General features: G+C 43.1%; 1 protein-coding gene across 1 annotated transcript in view; it reads left to right on the forward strand.

Moving 5' to 3' along the window:
• Positions 1-19,001: 19,001 nt before the first annotated feature.
• T265_07620 (hypothetical protein) overlaps positions 19,002-20,564 on the forward strand; it is a gene marked incomplete at both ends in the record, with an annotated part of 112,011 nt that continues 110,448 nt past the window's right edge. Inside the window, one exon of the mRNA XM_009173188.1 lies at positions 19,002-19,238. Within this exon, the coding sequence (XP_009171452.1) occupies positions 19,002-19,238 (237 nt within the window). The remainder of the gene's footprint in view (positions 19,239-20,564) is intronic.

Raw genomic sequence — 20,564 nt, forward strand, 5'->3', positions numbered from 1 at the left:
CCCGGCCTCAAGCGATACGGATATTCAATGAGTGGCTCAGTTATACTTGAGATCGTTACATTGGGCTAATGAACGAAGATGTGAGTATCACTTCTGCGTTGATAAACCGACTGGCATCGGTGTGATTGGTTAGCCGTTCCAATGCCAGTCCCATGCTGATAGCTTGGAGTCGTAAGCCAGTGACCAGTGGCAGTCCACATTGCGCAAGGTCTGATAAAAAGTCATTCATACAAAAGAACTAGTGTTAGTTTCGTAAGTTTCGAAGCTAATTACCATCCTATTGCCTTTACGAGGGACCATTTTGCACATGCAACGGATCTTATGACTAGATGCAACAGACGGATAGAGGTTATAGTGGCTATCTTTGCAGAGCATGAGTACGTTCAAAAGTGGTCTAAAAAATCGGTGACTGTAGGACTAAAACTTCCCTTCTGAATTCCAAAAGTTCCGTATTTAGTGTTAAAATCGGGGGATTAGTCACCTGAGCGGAGGGTAGGTTTGGTATAAACCGATGATGCAGACACATCAGCAAACTCCGGGTTTGACCAAACTGAGCTGGGCTGGGCGTGGTTTGGCTGATAATTTAAACTACAATATTTCACAGTTGCTCAAAAACTGGTTACGGTTAAATTGTAGCAGAGAATGGGGTTCCAATTGGCAACTGGACATTTGTCGAATTTCCAGTAGTTACAAACACTTTTGTCTTTTTGGTATCACTATGATGAGCGGCCTCACCCTGTGTGTCTTATTCGAGTCAGGTATGAGACACTTAAATAGCCTGTTGATAGTAGTCTGGATGGCGAGGATTCTTCAGACTAATCACAGCGCACTGGTATGTCGCGGTCGTGGATATAGAATGTTGAATACCTGATGAACAGAAATCAGACAAAACGAAAATTCTGTCGGACAATCAGAACAACGTTTCAATAATATGATAAAACTGCAAATTACTTCAGCGCTTCCGTGGTTACCACCATCTGAATGCTAGTTTCATAAAACGCTGTTCACATTCAAATTTAGAAGACAGTTTTGAAAGTCCCTGAAGCCACATTGCTTTCACTGCTCAGTCAACATGCTTGTCACATCAAGATGAGTTGCGTCTGGCGCGTTAAGTGCTACTCGTCTACCGGCAGTCGAAAGGAAGAAAGCCACCCACTACTTTACCTCAAAAGAAGGACAACTGATTCTTCAATACATTTAGTAGGTAGGAATCCATGAGAGAATATAACAGCTACCACAACGTTAACCTAGTTATCGGGTTCAAGTGTTAAAATGATCTCGTGGGCTACAGTGGTTGGAACTTCGTTCCACATGGTGCAACCAGGCCGGGAAGGCTAAAGCAGAGCAGTCAAACCAAGGGCAGCGACGCCCCATACCACAAGTAACCGTGAGATAAGGTGGTCTTGGGGTAATTCTGTACTGTCCTTTTCAATGAGAATGTGAGTCTAGGAAGACTTTTAACCCAGGTCACCAGCAATCTACGTTCGTAGAAACAGCGGTGGCACCTTCTTTCGAGGAAGAGATTTACGAAAGGTAAGCCATAAAAACCCCAACAGCCCGTCAGAAGAGAAAGTAAAATACAAAGTATTCGTACCAAAACATTAAAAAATATCAGAAACGGACGGTCTGTATCTCGTTCTCTTCAAAGAAGGTGGAGAATCCCTGGTGACCCATCTGACAAAGCCTATTGGTGCTGTATGGAACGAAGAGAAAGTGTCTGCCGAGTGGAGCTCATCGAGAGTCATCGCTATATTTAAAAAGGATATACGAACGCTGTGTCAAAACCACCATGGCGCTAGGTTGTTTGTAGCGTCGAAGGTGCCCTCCGATGTTATCTTCGAAGGTTGGCTGAACACAGCGAGGGACAAATCTGTAAAAATCCTGCTGGCTCCAGTCCTGCAAAATGAGGTATGGATCATATTTTCACCCTCTGACAGCTTCTGGAACAGCGCCACCGCATTCAGCAACCACCGATGGTGATCTTCTTTGACTGGACAGCTGTCTTTGGCCCTGTGGACAGCGAGGCACTATGGCCATGGAACAAGGTTGTTCCCACATGGTCTGGGCTATCTTTATTGTTATTTATGCAGCGGCCGCCTGATGATGTATGGAAATTTCTTGGCTGAGTTCATAACATTAAATAGTGTCAGGTAAGGATGTCTTTGTTCTCCTTTCCTTTTCAACTTCGTCACTGATGTGAGTATGGAACAAACACTCCCAGCCTCTAATGCTTGTGGGCTTTAAAATACTTCCAGGGCATTCGCTCATAGACATCGAATACACAGACGTAATAGTTCTTCCTGGATCTGATGCCGTCATGACGCAAACAATATTAAATAATCTAAATAATTGTGCCTCACGGTTTGGCATGGTTTCACACCTGCAAATCATGGAGTGCTGCCGCAAAACTGGGTGGGCTAGAAACCTAACTTCAACTTTGAGGACAAGTTGACTGAGGTGGTAGACAAATTTGTCTACTTGGGCAGCTTTATCAACCCCGATGGTCTCCATCCGGATTAGGAAGGCCAGAGCAGCTTTCCTGAACCCGCATCACATGTAGCCTAGGCGTGACATCAGGTTATCCGTCAAGGGTCGAGTTTACAATGCTGAGGTGCGCTCCGTATTAATATACGGGTTAGAAACCTGGCCTCTGCGCACAAGGACGTCAAAAGACTTTCAGTATTTGACCATCAATATCTTCGGAGCATTGCCCGAGTCTGGTGGGATCAGTAATACTGAATTACTTCGAATGGCTTTCGGGAGAAATATCTCACCATGATATATTAACTGATTGCATTCTATAGTTTGTGATAGCTTGGTCAATTGCTTCGTATGTCAGTTAACCGACCTCTTCGAAGGGCCCCTTCCGCACAATCACGCGAAGGGTGGAAATGAGCCAGGGGAAGTCAAGCAGTGACTTGGCAGCAAAGTATGAAAACCATTACCAGGGGTGCGCCGGTCATTGTCGTCCCAATGGATGGGGACCCCGAGATGGGGCTGTAGCGGCCACTCACTAGATAACGCAACACAACAATCACATCACGTAACGACTCCTGTCCCGCTTGCAACCTCAGCCGACAACATGTACACTACGATTGCCCATCCATTTTTGTTCCCGTGACTACCACCTGCGTCACGCGCCAGGCGTACGATCTTCAACCACATCAGGTCAAGTTGTTTTCATGTCCGTGAAATTATCAAAAATGAATTGATACTCCTGTCTTCACACGGCACACGATAAATAGGCATGCAACTCTGCCCAAAACTCACACACACACACACACGAACAGGGCAGGAAGTCAGTCGAACTCCGCACGTCTCCACAGACAACTTCGGAACACGTGTAGCAGAGAAGACACATCCCGCGTCCGAAGCTCTCAACAGTTGCCCGATAAGTCACTTTGTGGCTTATTCCCTTCTTGCATTGTATTTACTTTTATCAGGTGCACATAGCTCTTGTAATCATCATCATTCTGGTTGGTGCTTGTCACCTTCTGGTACTTAACCTAATTACGTTACAACCAGATCACTAACAGGGCATATCAGAAGTTAGCGACATTGTCAGACATGGCCCAGGCACACCCTCAAGCATCCATGGCGCTGCCTTCAGCGCAAAGTTCCCCTCCCAATCTCTTCAATGAAAAGTTATTTGGAACTCCTGTATTTACACATGAATTATATCAGCTACGTTCTCTAATGCGTAGTTATCTAACCAACCTTCCCAAATCATCGGTGAACGGAACTCTGGCAGCTATAACCACAGTAAGACGAGTGCGCAGGTTTTACAGTTGATGATGGCGATATTATCGAGCCTTAGTTGGTCTCATGATAATTCTTCCATTCCTTCGCTTACTCCGTCCGTATACTTTTAATCTCCACTTGCTCTGCACCCGCCATCCATCTTACGGCAAAGGTCGTCCCGTCCGACACTGGTATGCTAGCATGTGTATCTGGGTGTGCGCAGCTAACCTACTTACCCATACGTGTTCGGGCCCTGTTTGCTGAGCCTGACTCTTCCTGTCAAGAGTTCCGAGTAGTCATACCGCCAGTCAGAATGACGAGATTGTCCTCGGAAGGGACACTCACATTGCTGGGCCGGAATTCCGCTCGCCGTTGTTTGGTGTGCGGTGTTGTTTTTGGTCACGTCCTTGGGAGTTTCTCTCCCGTCTCCCCCCAACACCCATCTATATCTTTCAGCTAAAATATGTTTTCGCATTTTGATGTGATTCGAGCCCAGCTAACCCAGCATTCCCGGAACCGTTGTCTTCCCCTGACATGTTGTGGCTCATCACGCATCACTATGTGTTCCACTGTTTTCAGCAGCTTTGAAGCCCAATAAATTTGGACTCGCTATTGTCAATCAGTCTGTAGAAAATCAGAATCCGGCAAGCATCTTGGATTGTTTTGGGACCAAATTTCATGGGTTTCTTCAGGTTGACTCTGCGCAACAAACGCATCCAACAGAATGTAGTTCATTCATTGGTGTGCAAGAAAAAATCTGTCCAAATTCAAAGGGGAAGAAACACGAACTGTTTCGTGCCTAGTTCTGAGTAACGTGGTTCAGTAGTCTCGTTCTGTCATCTGTTCAATGCACACGTCTAAGTAATCACTCGCCCGTCAAAAGTCTTGACGCAACTTGTTAGGAAATGTCAGTATATTGATATATCTGTTCTCCCAACCTATGTAGTATAGTATAGTATAGTAATGGGTAATGGTGGTGATAGTAATCGGGTAAGCCAACTGTCCTGCAAACGGACTGAGATAATCTATGTTTCCAATAAAGAAACTACTCATAAGGTTCTCGAGAAATACACTGTCGAAGAGTTTTCAGCAACCTTGTGAGTAGTTTCCTTCATACTCATAAGGTTGTTGAAAACTCTTCGATAGCCTAAAACCGGATTCGCTCTTCTTGAGACACATCAGGTAGGCGCATTCCCAGAGTCAACCTTATGTTCTACTGGAACCCAAACTTGAGGATATCACAACCCAAGTAACAAGTTGGTCCTCTTTAAATTTTGAGTTTCGTGTTAGTTGGTGAAGAAAGCATACACTAAAAAAGGTCAGAAAATATCAGAAAACAACAATGATTGTAACCTCGTGAAGTTCGTTGGAGGACCTATGTTGTCATTGGAGGGAGGGAAGACCGACTTCCTATACTCGACAACGTGAAGGATCTGACAAGTTCAGCCTGTCCAGTAAGAATACATCTTCCTCCACACTGCCTAGTAATTCCAGAAGTGGCAGGCGCAGGTAGTGCATTCTCAGTGGATTTGATCAGCCTTTCCGTACTACCTTCACGAGATCTTGCTACTCTGCCTCATATTCCGAGCAAATGTATTCTGAGAAGGTATATTGGTGTTGAAGGCGTTTCATGTGAATTGCACCTGCAGGCACAAGCCACTTTGGGGAACGCACCGCCTATTTGAGCGTCAGATGTTTTAAAATTTGCAAATAAGATGTAATCCACAGCCCACGACCGGTTTCGCTCTTCTTGGGGCTCATCAGGTAGACGCGGTCCCCGAGTTTCCGTCAATCTTATGTTCTGCTTGATTAGTGCATCACAAATATACATATATCGCGATATTTCGAATATCGTAGCAACTGAAACATGAGGCGGTCTGGTGCAGCACATTCAGTTGCCTGGAATCATCACAAACGGGAGATTTAGCTGGGTTCCAGTTGAGTCTCTCGAAAAACCAAATTAGTTTGCAAATGAGTGTATTTCGCAAAGACGTATTCCACTTTCGAACCAACAGGTCACATTTCACGAAGCATCTGAGTAAAGAGTTACAAGAGAAACGCTCATAAATAGAAACACTCAAACGAAAGAAACATCCACTCAGTTTTATAACGTTAAACAAAATTACAGGAGAATACACCCATTGAAAAGAGATGTTCGCGTGTTTGGTCTTGAAAAGTTCAAAGAAACATTCAACATTCATCCGAAATTTCTTCCCCTTTGAAGTTTTATTCAAGTCTTCGTTCGCCAACATGTTTTACAACGCATTCGTCCGTTTCGTTCAAAACCTACTTAAAAATCAGTGCTATCTGGATCGTGAAGATGTGACATCATTTGGTTATCACAGATTCAGAGGGATGTGTCTATGGTGGGGGGACGGATTAGAACAAAATTTTTGGGAGGTTTTGATGTGCCTAGATGAGGACAAGAAATGAGTGTGCCTGTGTCCCAACTTTAGGCTAACGAAATTGAAGAACCCGGCGGGTTTGTGAGTGTTCATTTTTTTTCTAAATTCAATCCAACACAACGTTTGTGATATCGGGTTCAAAAGGGCTAATGTGACAGTAAGCAAAGTCTATAAGGAATGAACCAGTTAGTTGAGGAACCGAGTCACCTGCTCAGAAAAAAACATATTCACATAATTTGTCCCTTCAAAACACAATCAGGTTTTATAAAATTCTTGAAAAATATATCAAAGCGTCTGCAAATTTCCGGTGGTTGTGCCACCTCCCTCTAATTAAAGTACAATCTGTAAAATTTCATTTTTTTTCTTTGTTGGCATTAGAAACAACTTGAACTTTTTCACAAAACGGTTTTTGTACTTTGGAGACACTACCATCAGGTAAGATTAATCCTAAGGAAGGGTCACTTGAAAGCTCGTTAAAGTAGTAGGCGCCCTCCCAGAGATGACATTCTTGCCGTAGAGGCTAGTTTTGGTGATCACTACAAAGATGTGTTGTACAAGATAGTTGGTGAGACCAATTTGTATGTGGTTGCTGACACACGTTGAACGAATTGTGTTCCAAGACCAGAACACCAGATGGTGGCTGACTAGTAGCATAAGTGACCAGCTTTGTACTGGAAAACAGAGGTACACAAAGACCCAGTGTGTCCAGGCTCCACTAATGCACATGAGTCAGTGTCCCTGAGTTGTCAGTACAGCTACATAGTCCTCATCAGTGCATCTGTAATAAACTACTGATTTACGTCACCAAGTTACTAATCGTCTTCTGAGTGATTTTTCCCAGTAATCTGAGCAAAAAGTGGAATAATGCACCAAATCGAAGTAAGACACGAAATTTGGTGCCGAAAGCGCCAACCGCTTTCAAACTAGCCTGGAGGGAAAATAATGTAAGTACAATGAGGGTAGAACCAAGTTGCCTTGTCATCAATTTGGATAGTTTTCACTATGGTTTTCACTGTGGAGGGAAAGATTAGTCTGACTTGAAGTGAGAGAACTTTGTGTCATATACAGTCAAATCATAGACGTGGACTTAAAGGGGTCCATTGTCAAAGTCTCAAAATTATGTGGCTATATATAAGAGAATTTTAGGTCAAACATTAGTCAAATGCTTTTGAGTGCCTCAGCGAATGGATCTCTTCGGAAGCGGGTTGATTTATCCTCCATACCGTGGTAAAATGGTCTCTGACCTCTAAACGATGTTGTTTCGGACGAAACTGAATATCAGTACTAATATTCCGCGCTGACTGTCTACTGGTTGGGCAACTTAGATAGATTACCAAAGAAATAGCCAAGATTTTAATGACAACTACGACAGATTAGGTGAGAACTATTGCCTGGACGCTGGTCATCACCGTGATACTGCTTTCTCGGTCTCCTTAAAGCTTGGATGCTGATAGAAGGCGTGCAGAACTAAAGATCTTTTCTGTACAGATACTCCCATGTCTCCAGGTCAGAAATTTTGTTCGGGCATCCGTTCTTTCTAGGACGTTCCCCGCAAATAAGCTCTCTCTGTCAGCCCAGCGTCCAATGCGCAACGTCCTTCACTCAGGCTCATATGTGCCTGTGCCTCCACGGACTTGGTAAATTTGTTCACAATGGTCAGATCGATAGCACTCCATATCTCGAGGCACCAACTTTTCCATGCTTAAAGATTCGACACAGTCAGATCAAAGATAAACTGGACTTTCCAGAAGTCATTGACCCTAGGCAATCCATCCTTAGGCATCCGGCAACATTCAGGATTACAGTCCTTCTTAAAATAACAACTGCCAGCGCTTCGTGTACAAGTTCAAAGGGTGACCAGTAAGTCCCTCACTGTGATATTCCTCTGGTATCTGACCGCTGCAATGTGAAAGCCAGAGTTACTGGTGTCTATTCGCCATGATTTGGGTGTGGTGGATCTCGTGAGAATGAGCTGGTCAGCTTCTCGAGTTGGAATACATTCACCGTACCAAATCCACCTAAAATATATGCTCAACTAGTACTCGAATGGTGTTTTCATCGATTCCCAGAAAGACTATGTTTCACCTTATTCCAGTCGGTCCTGTCGATAAAAGCTCGCACAAAGACAAGAAGCAAAATGCTGTTGAGCTCACATCCCTGTGTGAGCAAAAGTAAAAGTCCACCCCCGTCGCAAAACGTACGATAAGACCTACAAAATAACTGACTGTTACCAATTTTGAAGACCCAGAAATATAAGTTCAGCTTTGACTTTGTCCAAACAATCAGTGGAATAATTATGAGCTGACGTCAGAACTTTGGTTCAAAGAGCTGTCAAGATTTATAAACAATGTTTTCTAACATAAAGATCGAATTGTCCAGACCAGATGCCAGGACACACCTTTCTCACAGCCTACAGCAACTGACTGTGTGGGCAGAAGTTGACAAAAACGCTGTTCAAGGATGACCTCTACCATGGAGATGGCCTTGACTACCGGTGAGTTCCGTGGGATGTTCCGCCCAATCCATTCTACTTCGGGTCAAAACCATGTCCAAAAATCCATAATGTGCGGCACACAATGAAAAACTGATGGACTTTGGGGCTTGAATGACAACTACGACAGATTAGATGAGAATTATTGCTTGGACGCTGTGATACTGTGATACTGCTTTCTCGGTCTCCTTAATGCTTGGATGCTGATAGAAGGCGTGCAGAACTAAAGATCTTTTCTGTACAGATACTCCCATGTCTCCAGGTCAGAAATTTTGTTCAGGCATCCATTCTTTCTAGGACGTTTCCCGCAAATAAGCTCTCCCTGTCAGCCCAGCGTCCAATGCGCAACGTCCTTCACTCAGGCTCATATGTGCCTGTGCCTCCACGGACTTGGTAAATTTGTTCACAATGGTCAGATCGATAGCACTCCATATCTCGAGGCACCAACTTTTCCATGCTTAAAGATTCGACACAGTCAGATCAAAGATAAACTGGACTTTCCAGAAGTCATTGACCCTAGGCAATCCATCCTTAGGCATCCGGCAACATTCAGGATTACAGTCCTTCTTAAAATAACAACTGCCAGCGCTTCGTGTACAAGTTCAAAGGGTGACCAGTAAGTCCCTCACTGTGATATTCCTCTGGTATCTGACCGCTGCAATGTGAAAGCCACGATTTGGGTGTGGTAAACCTCGTGAGAATGGCAATCGTCTGGTCAGCTTCTCGAGTTGGAATACATTCACCGTACCAAATCCACCTAAAATATATGCTCAACTAGTACTCGAATGGTGTTTTCATCGATTCCCAGAAAGACTATGTTTCACCTTATTCCAGTCGGTCCTGTCGATAAAAGCTCGCACAAAGACAAGAAGCAAAATGCTGTTGAGCTCACATCCCTGTGTGAGCAAAAGTAAAAGTCCACCCCCGTCGCAAAACGTACGATAAGACCTACAAAATAACTGACTGTTACCAATTTTGAAGACCCAGAAATATAAGTTCAGCTTTGACTTTGTCCAAACAATCAGTGGAATAATTATGAGCTGACGTCAGAACTTTGGTTCAAAGAGCTGTCAAGATTTATAAACAATGTTTTCTAACATAAAGATCGAATTGTCCAGACCAGATGCCAGGACACACCTTTCTCACAGCCTACAGCAACTGACTGTGTGGGCAGAAGTTGACAAAAACGCTGTTCAAGGATGACCTCTACCATGGAGATGGCCTTGACTACCGGTGAGTTCCGTGGGATGTTCCGCCCAATCCATTCTACTTCGGGTCAAAACCATGTCCAAAAATCCATAATGTGCGGCACACAATGAAAAACTGATGGACTTTGGGGCAAGGCTGTTGAGATGGACAAGGAACTTTGATGTTCCGTCAACTAACTTTGTGAGTATTACTTTTGTAATGATTCGAACACATAATGGAGGCAACGTGAAAAAGGTATGGGGAAATCAGTCAAGAGTTGATGCAGGAAGACCGTGTTTTATTATTATATGTATTATATATGTATATATACTATAGTATGGAGAAACAGTGGAATCGATAGAGGTCGAAGACAGTTGTTTCATAGACTCCTTTAACTCTATCACTTTTGTAAAAATCCCCTTAAAAAATTATCTTGCGCCCTTGCAGCTCTCTTGTACTCGCTGGAACTAACATTGTGACGCACAGTCCACAGAACATCAGAGTTACTTCCATGGATGTGTGGACTTGTGTCACGCTGCACAATGGGGTTGAAGCAGCAATCCTGCTACCCCGACAGAGCTACAGGAGTCAGTGAACCTCTGTTCTGTAAACTCTACAAAATTTAATTAGCCCATTCAGTTTGGAAAACCTTCAGATAGACGTACAAGCCCTCTGCATGTCATTCGATGAGCCAGTCAAGACCAGACCGAATGGTATGAACTATTTTAACGAAGGATGAGTAATGCTGTCCCACCAAAGTGTAAATAAGTTGCATGGCTCATTAGGCACCTGTATGTAAGTTGTGGACTGCCTAGTTTCCATCCCGTTGCCTGTCTCGCAATATGCACACTATTGATCGGATTGAAACAGACTTACAGCACGATTGGGCTGTTCAGCGAAACTTGAATTCAACTGTAAGACAGAATGCACACAAAAAACGTAAACAATCAAGACTCCTTCAAAAAAGGATCAATTCCTGATAAGACCACTTCTCCCGGTCATTGGCAATAGCCTTGAAAATGGAGAAGACTGTTACGGTGAATCTCACTTACAAAGCGCCAAAGATTAGCCCGTCGCATGAGATCTCTCGGTATCTCTTCTAGAACAGATGGCAAACCCATCTCCCATTTAGCTTAGAAGAGCTCTACAGAAGCTGTTTTTAGTGTGTTCATATCGGACTCCCTGTTTGGGACAATAATTCATCCATCCTGGGATTCTGAGTGACGCGAACCGTGTAAGTGAGCATGATTCTTCTGGTTTCTAATTGTGTGACAAATAATCAATCGAAAGAGGTTTATTTACTATTGTGCTTCATTAGCTAGCCTGTTTATTCGGGATCTCGTTTTTGGTGAAGCAACACATGTTGCACTATGAATCACTCGGAAGCGTTCAGCGTGCTATCAGCAATCAGGCTGCTGATCCAAAATTACTTCTCTTGAAATCAACCGTCTAAGCGTACCTCATTATCGCTTTACTGGTAGTTGTAGCAAAGCGCTGGTAGATGCGATAAACAATTACTGTCGCAAAGAATATATGCGATTCACTACCCTACGGACATACTACACTCACCTCAAGGGTGTCAGTTTTACCCAGAGATTGGTCTTAAGAATGAATATCCGCGGACTTCGTTGGACAAAACTAGCACTGGTGAATAACAAGCGATGGGTCGTTTGGATTTTATCACTGTTCGGCTGTGTTCCGCACCATATTTTCAAAAGTTGTGATTGCTATCGCGTTGTGTATCGAAAACGTGGACAAATACCATGACGATGTTATTGTTTATACGCTAGACCCCTGTTACACATGAAACCACATTGTTGTTCCTATTCGAACGACATCATGGTTAAAATGTTTTGCAAAATCTGTTTTGTTTGGCGCCGAACTAATCGCTTGTCTGGGCACACATGCACATTCAACATCGCAACTCGCAGGATTTCAGATGAACCACGGTCTTTCAGCTTTGCTCATCTTTCCTTCCCATTTTTGCAACGACTTCACGTGCTCTTTGAAGCGCAATGTTACGAACACCACAGTCGTGTACAAATACCGTTTCGTATCCCTTTTAAACATAGTTCTTTATTTGTCCTCTTTCAGGCGAAATCCCTACTGAATTGTGCCCAGAAGAGTACCCTAAACCGAAAAAATTTTTCGCAACTTCCAGGATTCATAAACATGTTTTACAGTGTGCGTTCAGAATGATAACCGAACATGAGGTCTGCGTGATCTGCATTTAACATTCTCAAAGTCTCGGAAAAATGGCACTCCGTAGGACCGTTACTATTGATGCGTACAGTGTTCAGCACATATGTGTTCATACGTGTGTTCATATGTGTTCACTGGCTCATCTTCTCCACAAATTGTGCAACATATTTACGACACGTTAATTCAGACCGTTTACTGTTATGGCTACTACTGTGACGGTGATACTACTGATGGGGCGGCATGTGAGTAGTATGTTTTCTTGTAAATTCGCTTGCGTCTCTTGGAAAAGGGAGATCTGTTGTGGAATTTGTGGAGTCGCTTTGTAGCATTTGCTTGGATTTGAGCAATGGATGATTTGAGTCAATGAATATCCAGGAAAGTTCAAGAAGACGCGTTCAGGAGAAGATGGATGTCCAGTTTTTGTAATGCAAATGAGAGTTTTACTTCCCTGTCCAATAGTCTCTAACTGGTTAGTTGGCATTTTCCAATAACTCCGCAGCGGAGACCTTCTTCCTTTCACTACCACATAACTTCTCGCCCCACTTTCGATGTGACTGTCTCGTATACCAATACCAAACGACGTTGCTGACGTTCTAATTACCGTCGGCTGAGTTGTTGGTGAGACAGTCCTACACAATCAGTATTACGGACACAGAGGAATCGATAAGATGAGGTTGTCCGTTAGGGCCACAAATGGGCATAAGTTATTAAAATTAGAGGGCGAATACAGCTCTCACTGTCTCAGTAAAGTCCACATATCAAAATGTGATCTTGACTCGTAAGAATATCGCACAGAATTTTGACTGTTCCCACCGTGTGTTGAGCGTTCCTCTGCTTTTTTTGCAATTTTGATTAGTTGTAGATGGCTGCGGGATACCTAGAATTCACATTCACATCAGTCTTGTTTGATCAGTACAGTTATTCTAACAAGTCCATACCAAAAAAGACAGAGTACTGAATTAAAGTTCCACTCTTATTTTTTTATTAGTTTGCAGCTGATGGAAACTGTTGGCGGCGTCCAAAATATTGTGCGGCGAAAGTCCACTCGAAAATGATACGTTGTTTCCGGATATCACCCAAACTGAGGAAAATATGTGTTAGGTCCCAAGACATTCCCAGGCGGCATCCAAGTAAAACCGAAGTTCTATGACTTGCGGAACGTGGCGACAGACACATTCAAACTTTCTCTGGATAATGTTTTGTATTTGCTGTGACTGACTCCTGTTCCAAATGACCGTACTGTATCCTTTCCATAACACTCAGGCTCAAGCACGTGTTGAAAAAAAAGTTGACCACAAGAGTCCTCCACAAGCACTTGTCACGGACAAATATTCTTATTCATCGTTCAGCTTTTCAGGAGCTCGATAAACAGCATAGGATGCACGCAACTGTTTGTTCCACCTGGTCATCCACAAACTAATCGTATCCCCAGAGGAAACGCCAGTGCTGTCCATGCGATACACCTAACCAATTTAGATGAATTCACTAGGTGGGATTCTGCAGTAAAGGAATGTAAAACAATGCAGCTGGATGCAGCCCCACCCACCTGATCAAAAACCAAATTCCAAGCCGATATTTTCTGGGCATAAGGTCAACCGAATTCGAGAGCTACAAACGAAAAGATATGAGACTGGCTAACGATGTGAAGCAAGTGCAGAATGTTTCGGTGGTTATATCTTAGCCAATTATCAGGTCCTAATCTAAAAATGCATCAAATTTGTATTATTATGATGAAATTTTCGAAAAATAGTATAGAAAAAAATACAAGTGCGCTAGCGTCTAACTTTGGATGCACACGGATTCTATTTCACAAATCAAAGCGGAGTGTTCAGCCGTCACACTGTCTGAGCATAGCTGTCGTGAAACACGATGACTGAGATGATATCAGGAGAAGTCAAATGCCAGTGCCGGGTTCGGACCTCGAACCTTCTGGTCAGTAGTTTCATCCCTAAAAGATGAGCTAAGCTCATAGCAAGTGCTGGACCTAGTGCTGTACAACTTTATATTTCCAGTATAACCGCACGTAAAACCTCATATTAGTGACGATCAGGTGTATTCTCATTGGTCTGGAGGCAAATGCAATGTAGAAGATTTGTCCTATGCGTAGTTATCACGCCGATTTGATCTGATGATTGAGAAAGTGTCACTTTAGGCGCTGACACAGCCCTTAGAGTTATGTTGTGTTCTGCGTGGAGACCCACCAAGCCATAGATATCATAGTGATGACTGTGTTTTGGCAACTTGAGTAGCTAGAATTATCCTTTTGCGTCTATTCGACCCAACTTAGTGCGCATAGCGCTGTGCCTAACGGGGGGCGTTACTTTTACGTCGACTGTGCACATGAAATTACTGAGCTGAGGCAACATATTAACTCGTGTGAACATAAGATTAGATTCGAATATCAGTTTTCTTCAATATTCTTGTTAGAAAATCAAATATGGAACAATGCAAATATGGAACGTAAAGATCGTCATTGTGACAATTAACTGGCTGTCATATCCGTCGTTGTAAGGCATGGTGAAATTAAATGCCAGTCACCAGGAGAACAGCTGTTCACGTGGCTTGTTCACAGGCAAACGGTTTTAATGTTGGTGGCAGGTGGTAACTTCCCAGGTTTCACAACCATTATTTTGGACAGCATACTCTGATTAGTGGAAAAATATCAATGGGAATGCTTAATTGTACCTGATTGTACATTCAGTTCGCTGGAAGACAAGGGCGGCTATTCAGCCGATTCCAGGTGGTAGCAGTATTGTAAATTCTGTGTTTAGGTGTGATTCCTGGTCAAGCTAGCTATCGGTTTATTCAGAAACTACTTGTAAATGGGCTGAATGTTTTGTCTTATTAGTCATCGGTCCTCACAGGGACTTAAATAGTTTTCTGCTTTTAATGAAAGCTAGAAAATAGTTGTAAAGACTGACGCGGTCCACCTTGGGTTGAGGCCTGTTGAGCATGTCTTTTTGGTGCATTTCTATTGGTCAACATTTTCTGCCCTTGACTTGAGTAGCCCTGACGACAACTGATGACATAAAGTTCGAAGTAAAATCAAACTTCCGGGGCAGAAACCGGTCATGAGAACCTCTGTTCACTGAAAGAATGCTGTAGCGGAAATCATCAATACTGTGAATACCGAACACAGATATGAACGCGATTCTTCAGACAAAGTGATTTCAACTATTATTCTGTGCCTAATTATCTCCAGTGATCATTCTTTCGATCAATAATCCAGGTAGCGGTAGTTAGGCAGTAATATCTCAGTCGAAAACCCTTCACACTGACGTCATCGTTAGTCTCAAACCAGCTTACTGGTCCTGCTCAGACAGGTAACCAAGGAAGCTGATGAGGCATGATAGCGGCTTGATCAAACACACAGTCTGGTAACAAATGATCAACTTGGTAGTTGGTCTTTTCACCGTGCTTGCTTGGTGACTTGCAGACCAAAATCCAAGCAACGCGTCCGTGAGCTAAGCGGAGCAAGACAACACGCTAACCGATTGCACAAGTGCCTTCTCTACCATATCCAAAAGTTCCCTGGGGACGGAATGTCAGATATGTACTCATCATGGTGAAAAATAACCCGCTTCCCGTTTTCGTGCCCCCCATTTGTACAAACAGGTCACACATTTGTTCCACACCTACAATAGTTTATTGATTTCCCTTCGCCCTTGATACAGAGATTGGGGAAATCAAAACTCAAAATTGAAAACCTTGGTTTCACCTGATGACCTTGGATATATTACCTGCTAGCTGTTGAGGCGGACTTTGTTGGCTTTTTTAGATGAGACTGAAATGTCATATTCCCCTGTTTTATACACAATCAGATTTTTCGTATTTCGTTTGTTTCACGTTCAACAGAAGGCTTACGTCAATCGAAACCAAAATCTATCTATACACCCTTGTGGGCTTAATAGTTCAATTTGCGCTTCATTTTACGGTATATTTGTAGTGTCTCTAATCCGTTGTCACATATTTACCATTTTTTCTGAACTTAAACTACATTTTGTAACTGCCGTACATATTTTATCATGACGTTTGTTTTAATGTTACGAATACACGACTTTCCGGCGCGACCTGCTGACTTCTTGCTGAACGAGTGTATTTACGCTCCGTACGACTGTTTGCTGACTGCTGAATCAGTGGGACTAGATCTCTGTGTTTGCGTCAACTGTTGAACGTCACATTAAATCCCCGTGACATTTTTCAGCCGTGAATAACTTTCCTATCGTGGAACATACCGCTCACACGTGGATCATCCGTTGGAAATTTCTACGAGTGAATATTTCTTTCACAGCCAGTTACTGCANGATTATGCAATTGATGAAATACGTAGTGTTATAATGGAAGTAAAATAAAGGTACAAAACGCCACAGACTAAATACAACGTTTATAGCGTAGGGTTCACTGTGTAGCTGATTTTTTTAGTGAAAAGATGAGAATAACAGGTGAATCTAATTTATAATCTGCAAATGAACGAATACAGATGCCACGCTACGGACAACCTGAGTGTCCAAAAAGCAATTTTTATGAGCTAAACACAAGTTATTTTGGGGGAACACTTCAAGATCTTTGTTAGTGATCTAATGATGATTAAGTGTCCGTGATGCTCTCTGAAAAGTTAGGGAGCATGTTCCACGAGGTCAGATGCCCTCGTTCACCACAATCTACAGGATAATTTGGCACTTTTTATTTTATAATCTGTGGTGTTTTGAATACTCTAGGGGGGAGTACTTTGGTGTTTTGCAAATCAGTGTTACATTTTCCCCATTTGCTACTCTCTTCATAATAAACTTGAATCGCAATTTGTAAACACTGTACACGTATCATGACATTTTGTTTTATTGTACCAATAATTACATTAAAGTCGAAAATGGTGAAAATACACACCTTCTTAGCGCGACTTCCCTGCTTTTTGCTGAGTCAGTGAAATTGCATCCGATTGGACTGATTGCTGTTTGCTGAAGTCGTGGGATTGAATTATCGTGTATGTGTGTGAACTGTTGAACGTCACAATAACTCCCTGTGGCATTTTTTCACCTGTGAATAACTTTCCTATCGTGGAATATACTACTCACACGTGAAGCATCTGTGGAAAAATCTCTACAAGTGGATATTTCCTTCACGGCCGGTTACGGCATTGAAATCGGTGTAGTGGACTATTGGATCTACGCATTCGTGAGTCCTTATTGATTGCTTATTCTTTCCTTATTGTGATTTTGTTACTTTGCTCGTTTATTTGATCCAACACGCTGATAAGGTCCTAAGTTCGCTAAAACTAGTAATTTTTCTCTGAAGAGGAGACAAAAACCGTTTCATTCGATAGGGTTCCAAACTGCATTTTGACTTCTAAAGGGGTGGATTCTTAAGGAAGTAGTTATTTGGTGCTAGCATATTTCCAGTCCCCTTGTTGGATGAATATCGGTTAGGACGATAGGAATGTTAGTAAGTTGTAGATATTTTCAATCGCCCAAGAAGAATTACCTTAGATTTTACTAAGCGAGGAACAAGTGTTCGGAACTACAAGGTTGCCCACTGCCTTAGAATAGATCATACAAGGGACAAATCACTTTGAGGATTAAATTAATTCTAACTGAAGAGTTCAATGCACCCTAGGACCGTATGGATGCTACATTCTACATGTGTTGATGGAGAGGTTTCTGGGTTATCCACCTACCGGCGGATCCCACTCAGCTCTTTTTATGAAAGGAACATGAGTTGCCTGACTAATCCTACTGAGTTCTTTATTGCGATTTCCAGTTTCCGTTGACATGTTGAAAACCTTTGTGTCTTGTCTGCATAGTACACGGTAGCTAATGCCAGGACTATTCAGTGAGAGGTCACTGCGGAAGAATATAAAACTATGCTAGACTATGAAAAAACTTGAGTCCTACAAGGGTCATGCACTACCACCGCCTCATGCCTCATAGGCTCAGGATCATTATCTCCGGCTCACTCGGAATGAGAGCCCCAAAACGTATGTCAATATTACTTGAGGTCTTTTTTGCAAATGAGCCCTATAACTACGGGTGTAACGATGGATACTACTGATGAGGCGTGCAAGTAGTATGTGGTAGCAAAGGCCTGCTTGCTTCCGCGGGTAATTGGGACAACGGACACAAAATAAATTCTGGGACAGACTCTAGTTGTGTATGTGAATTCATTCATCACCCCACATTGAACAACTCCGACCAACCCATGAAACAATTGAATGTAAAATATTATGTCTGGGAAGAAGAGTAAAGTAATATATGGTGGGTACCTAGTTTGAAAGTTGTGGTTAAAATAAAAGCAACTTATAAGACTTTCAGCTGCCAGAAAACTGAGTAATTGAGGTACTGATTTCCATATCTTTGGGCATGCTTTACGAAATTGTGAAAGATTACCAATCTGTGATCTTGAATTTCAAGATCAGGATCTGTGGCTTGCATTTAACTTGGATCTGACTGTTGGATTGCTACATTTCTGCTACATCCTTTTTTCTGATTGAACTAGTTTGTGCATACGTCTATGTTACTCGGTTGTGTCGGAAATCGTTCCAAGGACGCTCTCTCGCTTGTCGGCTAACTTAACAACAAAGAAATCCAATAACACATATGGCATTACGAGAGTTTGGGTCCGGATGCGAGCCCCGTGACATCACAGCAGTGGGCGAGTTCCTTGTCTGTCTGCTGGTCAGTTACAGGAAGGCAGAACAGCGCATTTTGCGGCACTCAATTTTTTTCCAGAGTTCCCACCCATATACTGATTTGTCACGAGGCCCCCTGTGGACGGAAATGCCTTCGACAAAAATGGAGTGTTGACAACTCATAAAGACAGCCGAGGCACACCGATCGGGACCGCAGATACACGACTTACCGATAGCCGAGTCGTCCGACCACTTCGGTCAGGGAACGATTAGCTTCGCTCACATTAATCCATTGTCCGATTGGACAATTTACACTTGACCTTGACGCAGCTCACTACGCACTAGACCGCGTATGAACCAATCAACTCACGCTAATGATGTTCAGGCGTGCTTCGCAGAGTGGCTGCTACCTGGAGCGCCGGTCCGAATCGATTTCGCTGCAGTGTGCCAGTCGATCCGGCCTCCTGTCGTCGCATGGTGGGCAGACTTGATTCAGCAAGGGAGCTATCGCACCATGGCACTCAAGCCTGAGTCAGCGACGAAATCGCTAAGCCCGCAAGACCAACACGATGCACAGGGGCCATTCGTGGTGAGTATATGTGAACAATTAGTTCCGAGTTCATTTCGTTTTGTTCCCTGATGCAACCGTTGGGTGTAGGGATTTTTCTTAAATACCACGAATTAATGTTTTCTCAATCGTATCTGCTTAAGCAGGGACTCCCAATCAGCAAATCCAATTCTCTGAAATAAATTAAGTCATAAAGCCAGGTGTCAGCATAAAAAAAGATCGGATGATGATTTAAACTTCCCGTACGTTTCACGGTGAACTAAGCACGAATGTAATCATATTGTCATCAGAATGCCGAAAGCTTGACCATTAACTCCTCACTTTGGTTGATTGGTACAATTTTCTTTGCTTACTCCAAGTCAGGATGAATGAATAAGGTATGCACTTACAAGAATTCACGTTGAACTTACATACGAGAATGATGGTGAAGTTGAAAAACCACCAAGCGTATTTTGGATACAAACTCGGCTGAATATGATTAACAAAACTCGTGCTCGCGACGTCCACGGTGGCAGTTGACAGCGTATTTTGGATACAAACTCGGCTGAATATGATTAACAAAACTCGTGCTCGCGACGTCCACGGTTGGCAGTTGACAGCCCTTCGGATTGCAAACACCATACCACATCCCAGGAAGGCTGTTGCATTAATACACGTATAGCTTGAGTTAATATTTCAATTCGAAATCCCCTCCTGGAAACGTTAGTTTCCCGAACCTTCTCGAAACCTGCCCAACCCATCTTAGCAGTGGGAATCTGGCAGCCCAACGTTTTACTGCACGAAAAGATGCCGTATTCTTCTAGGTTGTCAGCATAATCCACGTGCTTCTTTTGAGAAAAAATCAGATCCCAGCTCTCGCAGATGGCAACAGTGATGCATATTCGAAGACAAGCAATCTACTTCGCTCATGTTTGCTTGACTGCACACAAGGAGCTGTTTCTTTCACGCAGTTTATCATTTTGCCTTTGGGTCTCTCAAGCCAATTGGAACTTCACGATGTGTTGTGACAGCCGAGGCTAGTGTCGTGTTGTCAGATCGCTGAACCCAGGATTCGCCAGCAGTTCTGGCGTCATTCCTCTGACCAACCCAGGCAGTGTGCTACAGAAAGCTCTAGGTGTAAAGTTTGGGGCTTCGGAACTCGGTCAGAGTTAGTCAGGGTAGTGTTTTCACAAACCAGTATCGAGACACCAAGAGGATGAGCCTTAAACGTTCCTCTGGTTGCATTGATTGTTTTGTGTACGTAGGTACATAATTTAGTCAAGCGACAACTGACGGCGGAGCAAGGTGGTTCATAATTTTTTATTAAGATTTCTTCCTGTAAGAGAGGCTAACCTGTGCTGAAAAATA

Source organism: Opisthorchis viverrini (assembly GCF_000715545.1).
Source record: "Opisthorchis viverrini unplaced genomic scaffold opera_v5_178, whole genome shotgun sequence".
NCBI lineage: Eukaryota > Metazoa > Platyhelminthes > Trematoda > Opisthorchiida > Opisthorchiidae > Opisthorchis > Opisthorchis viverrini.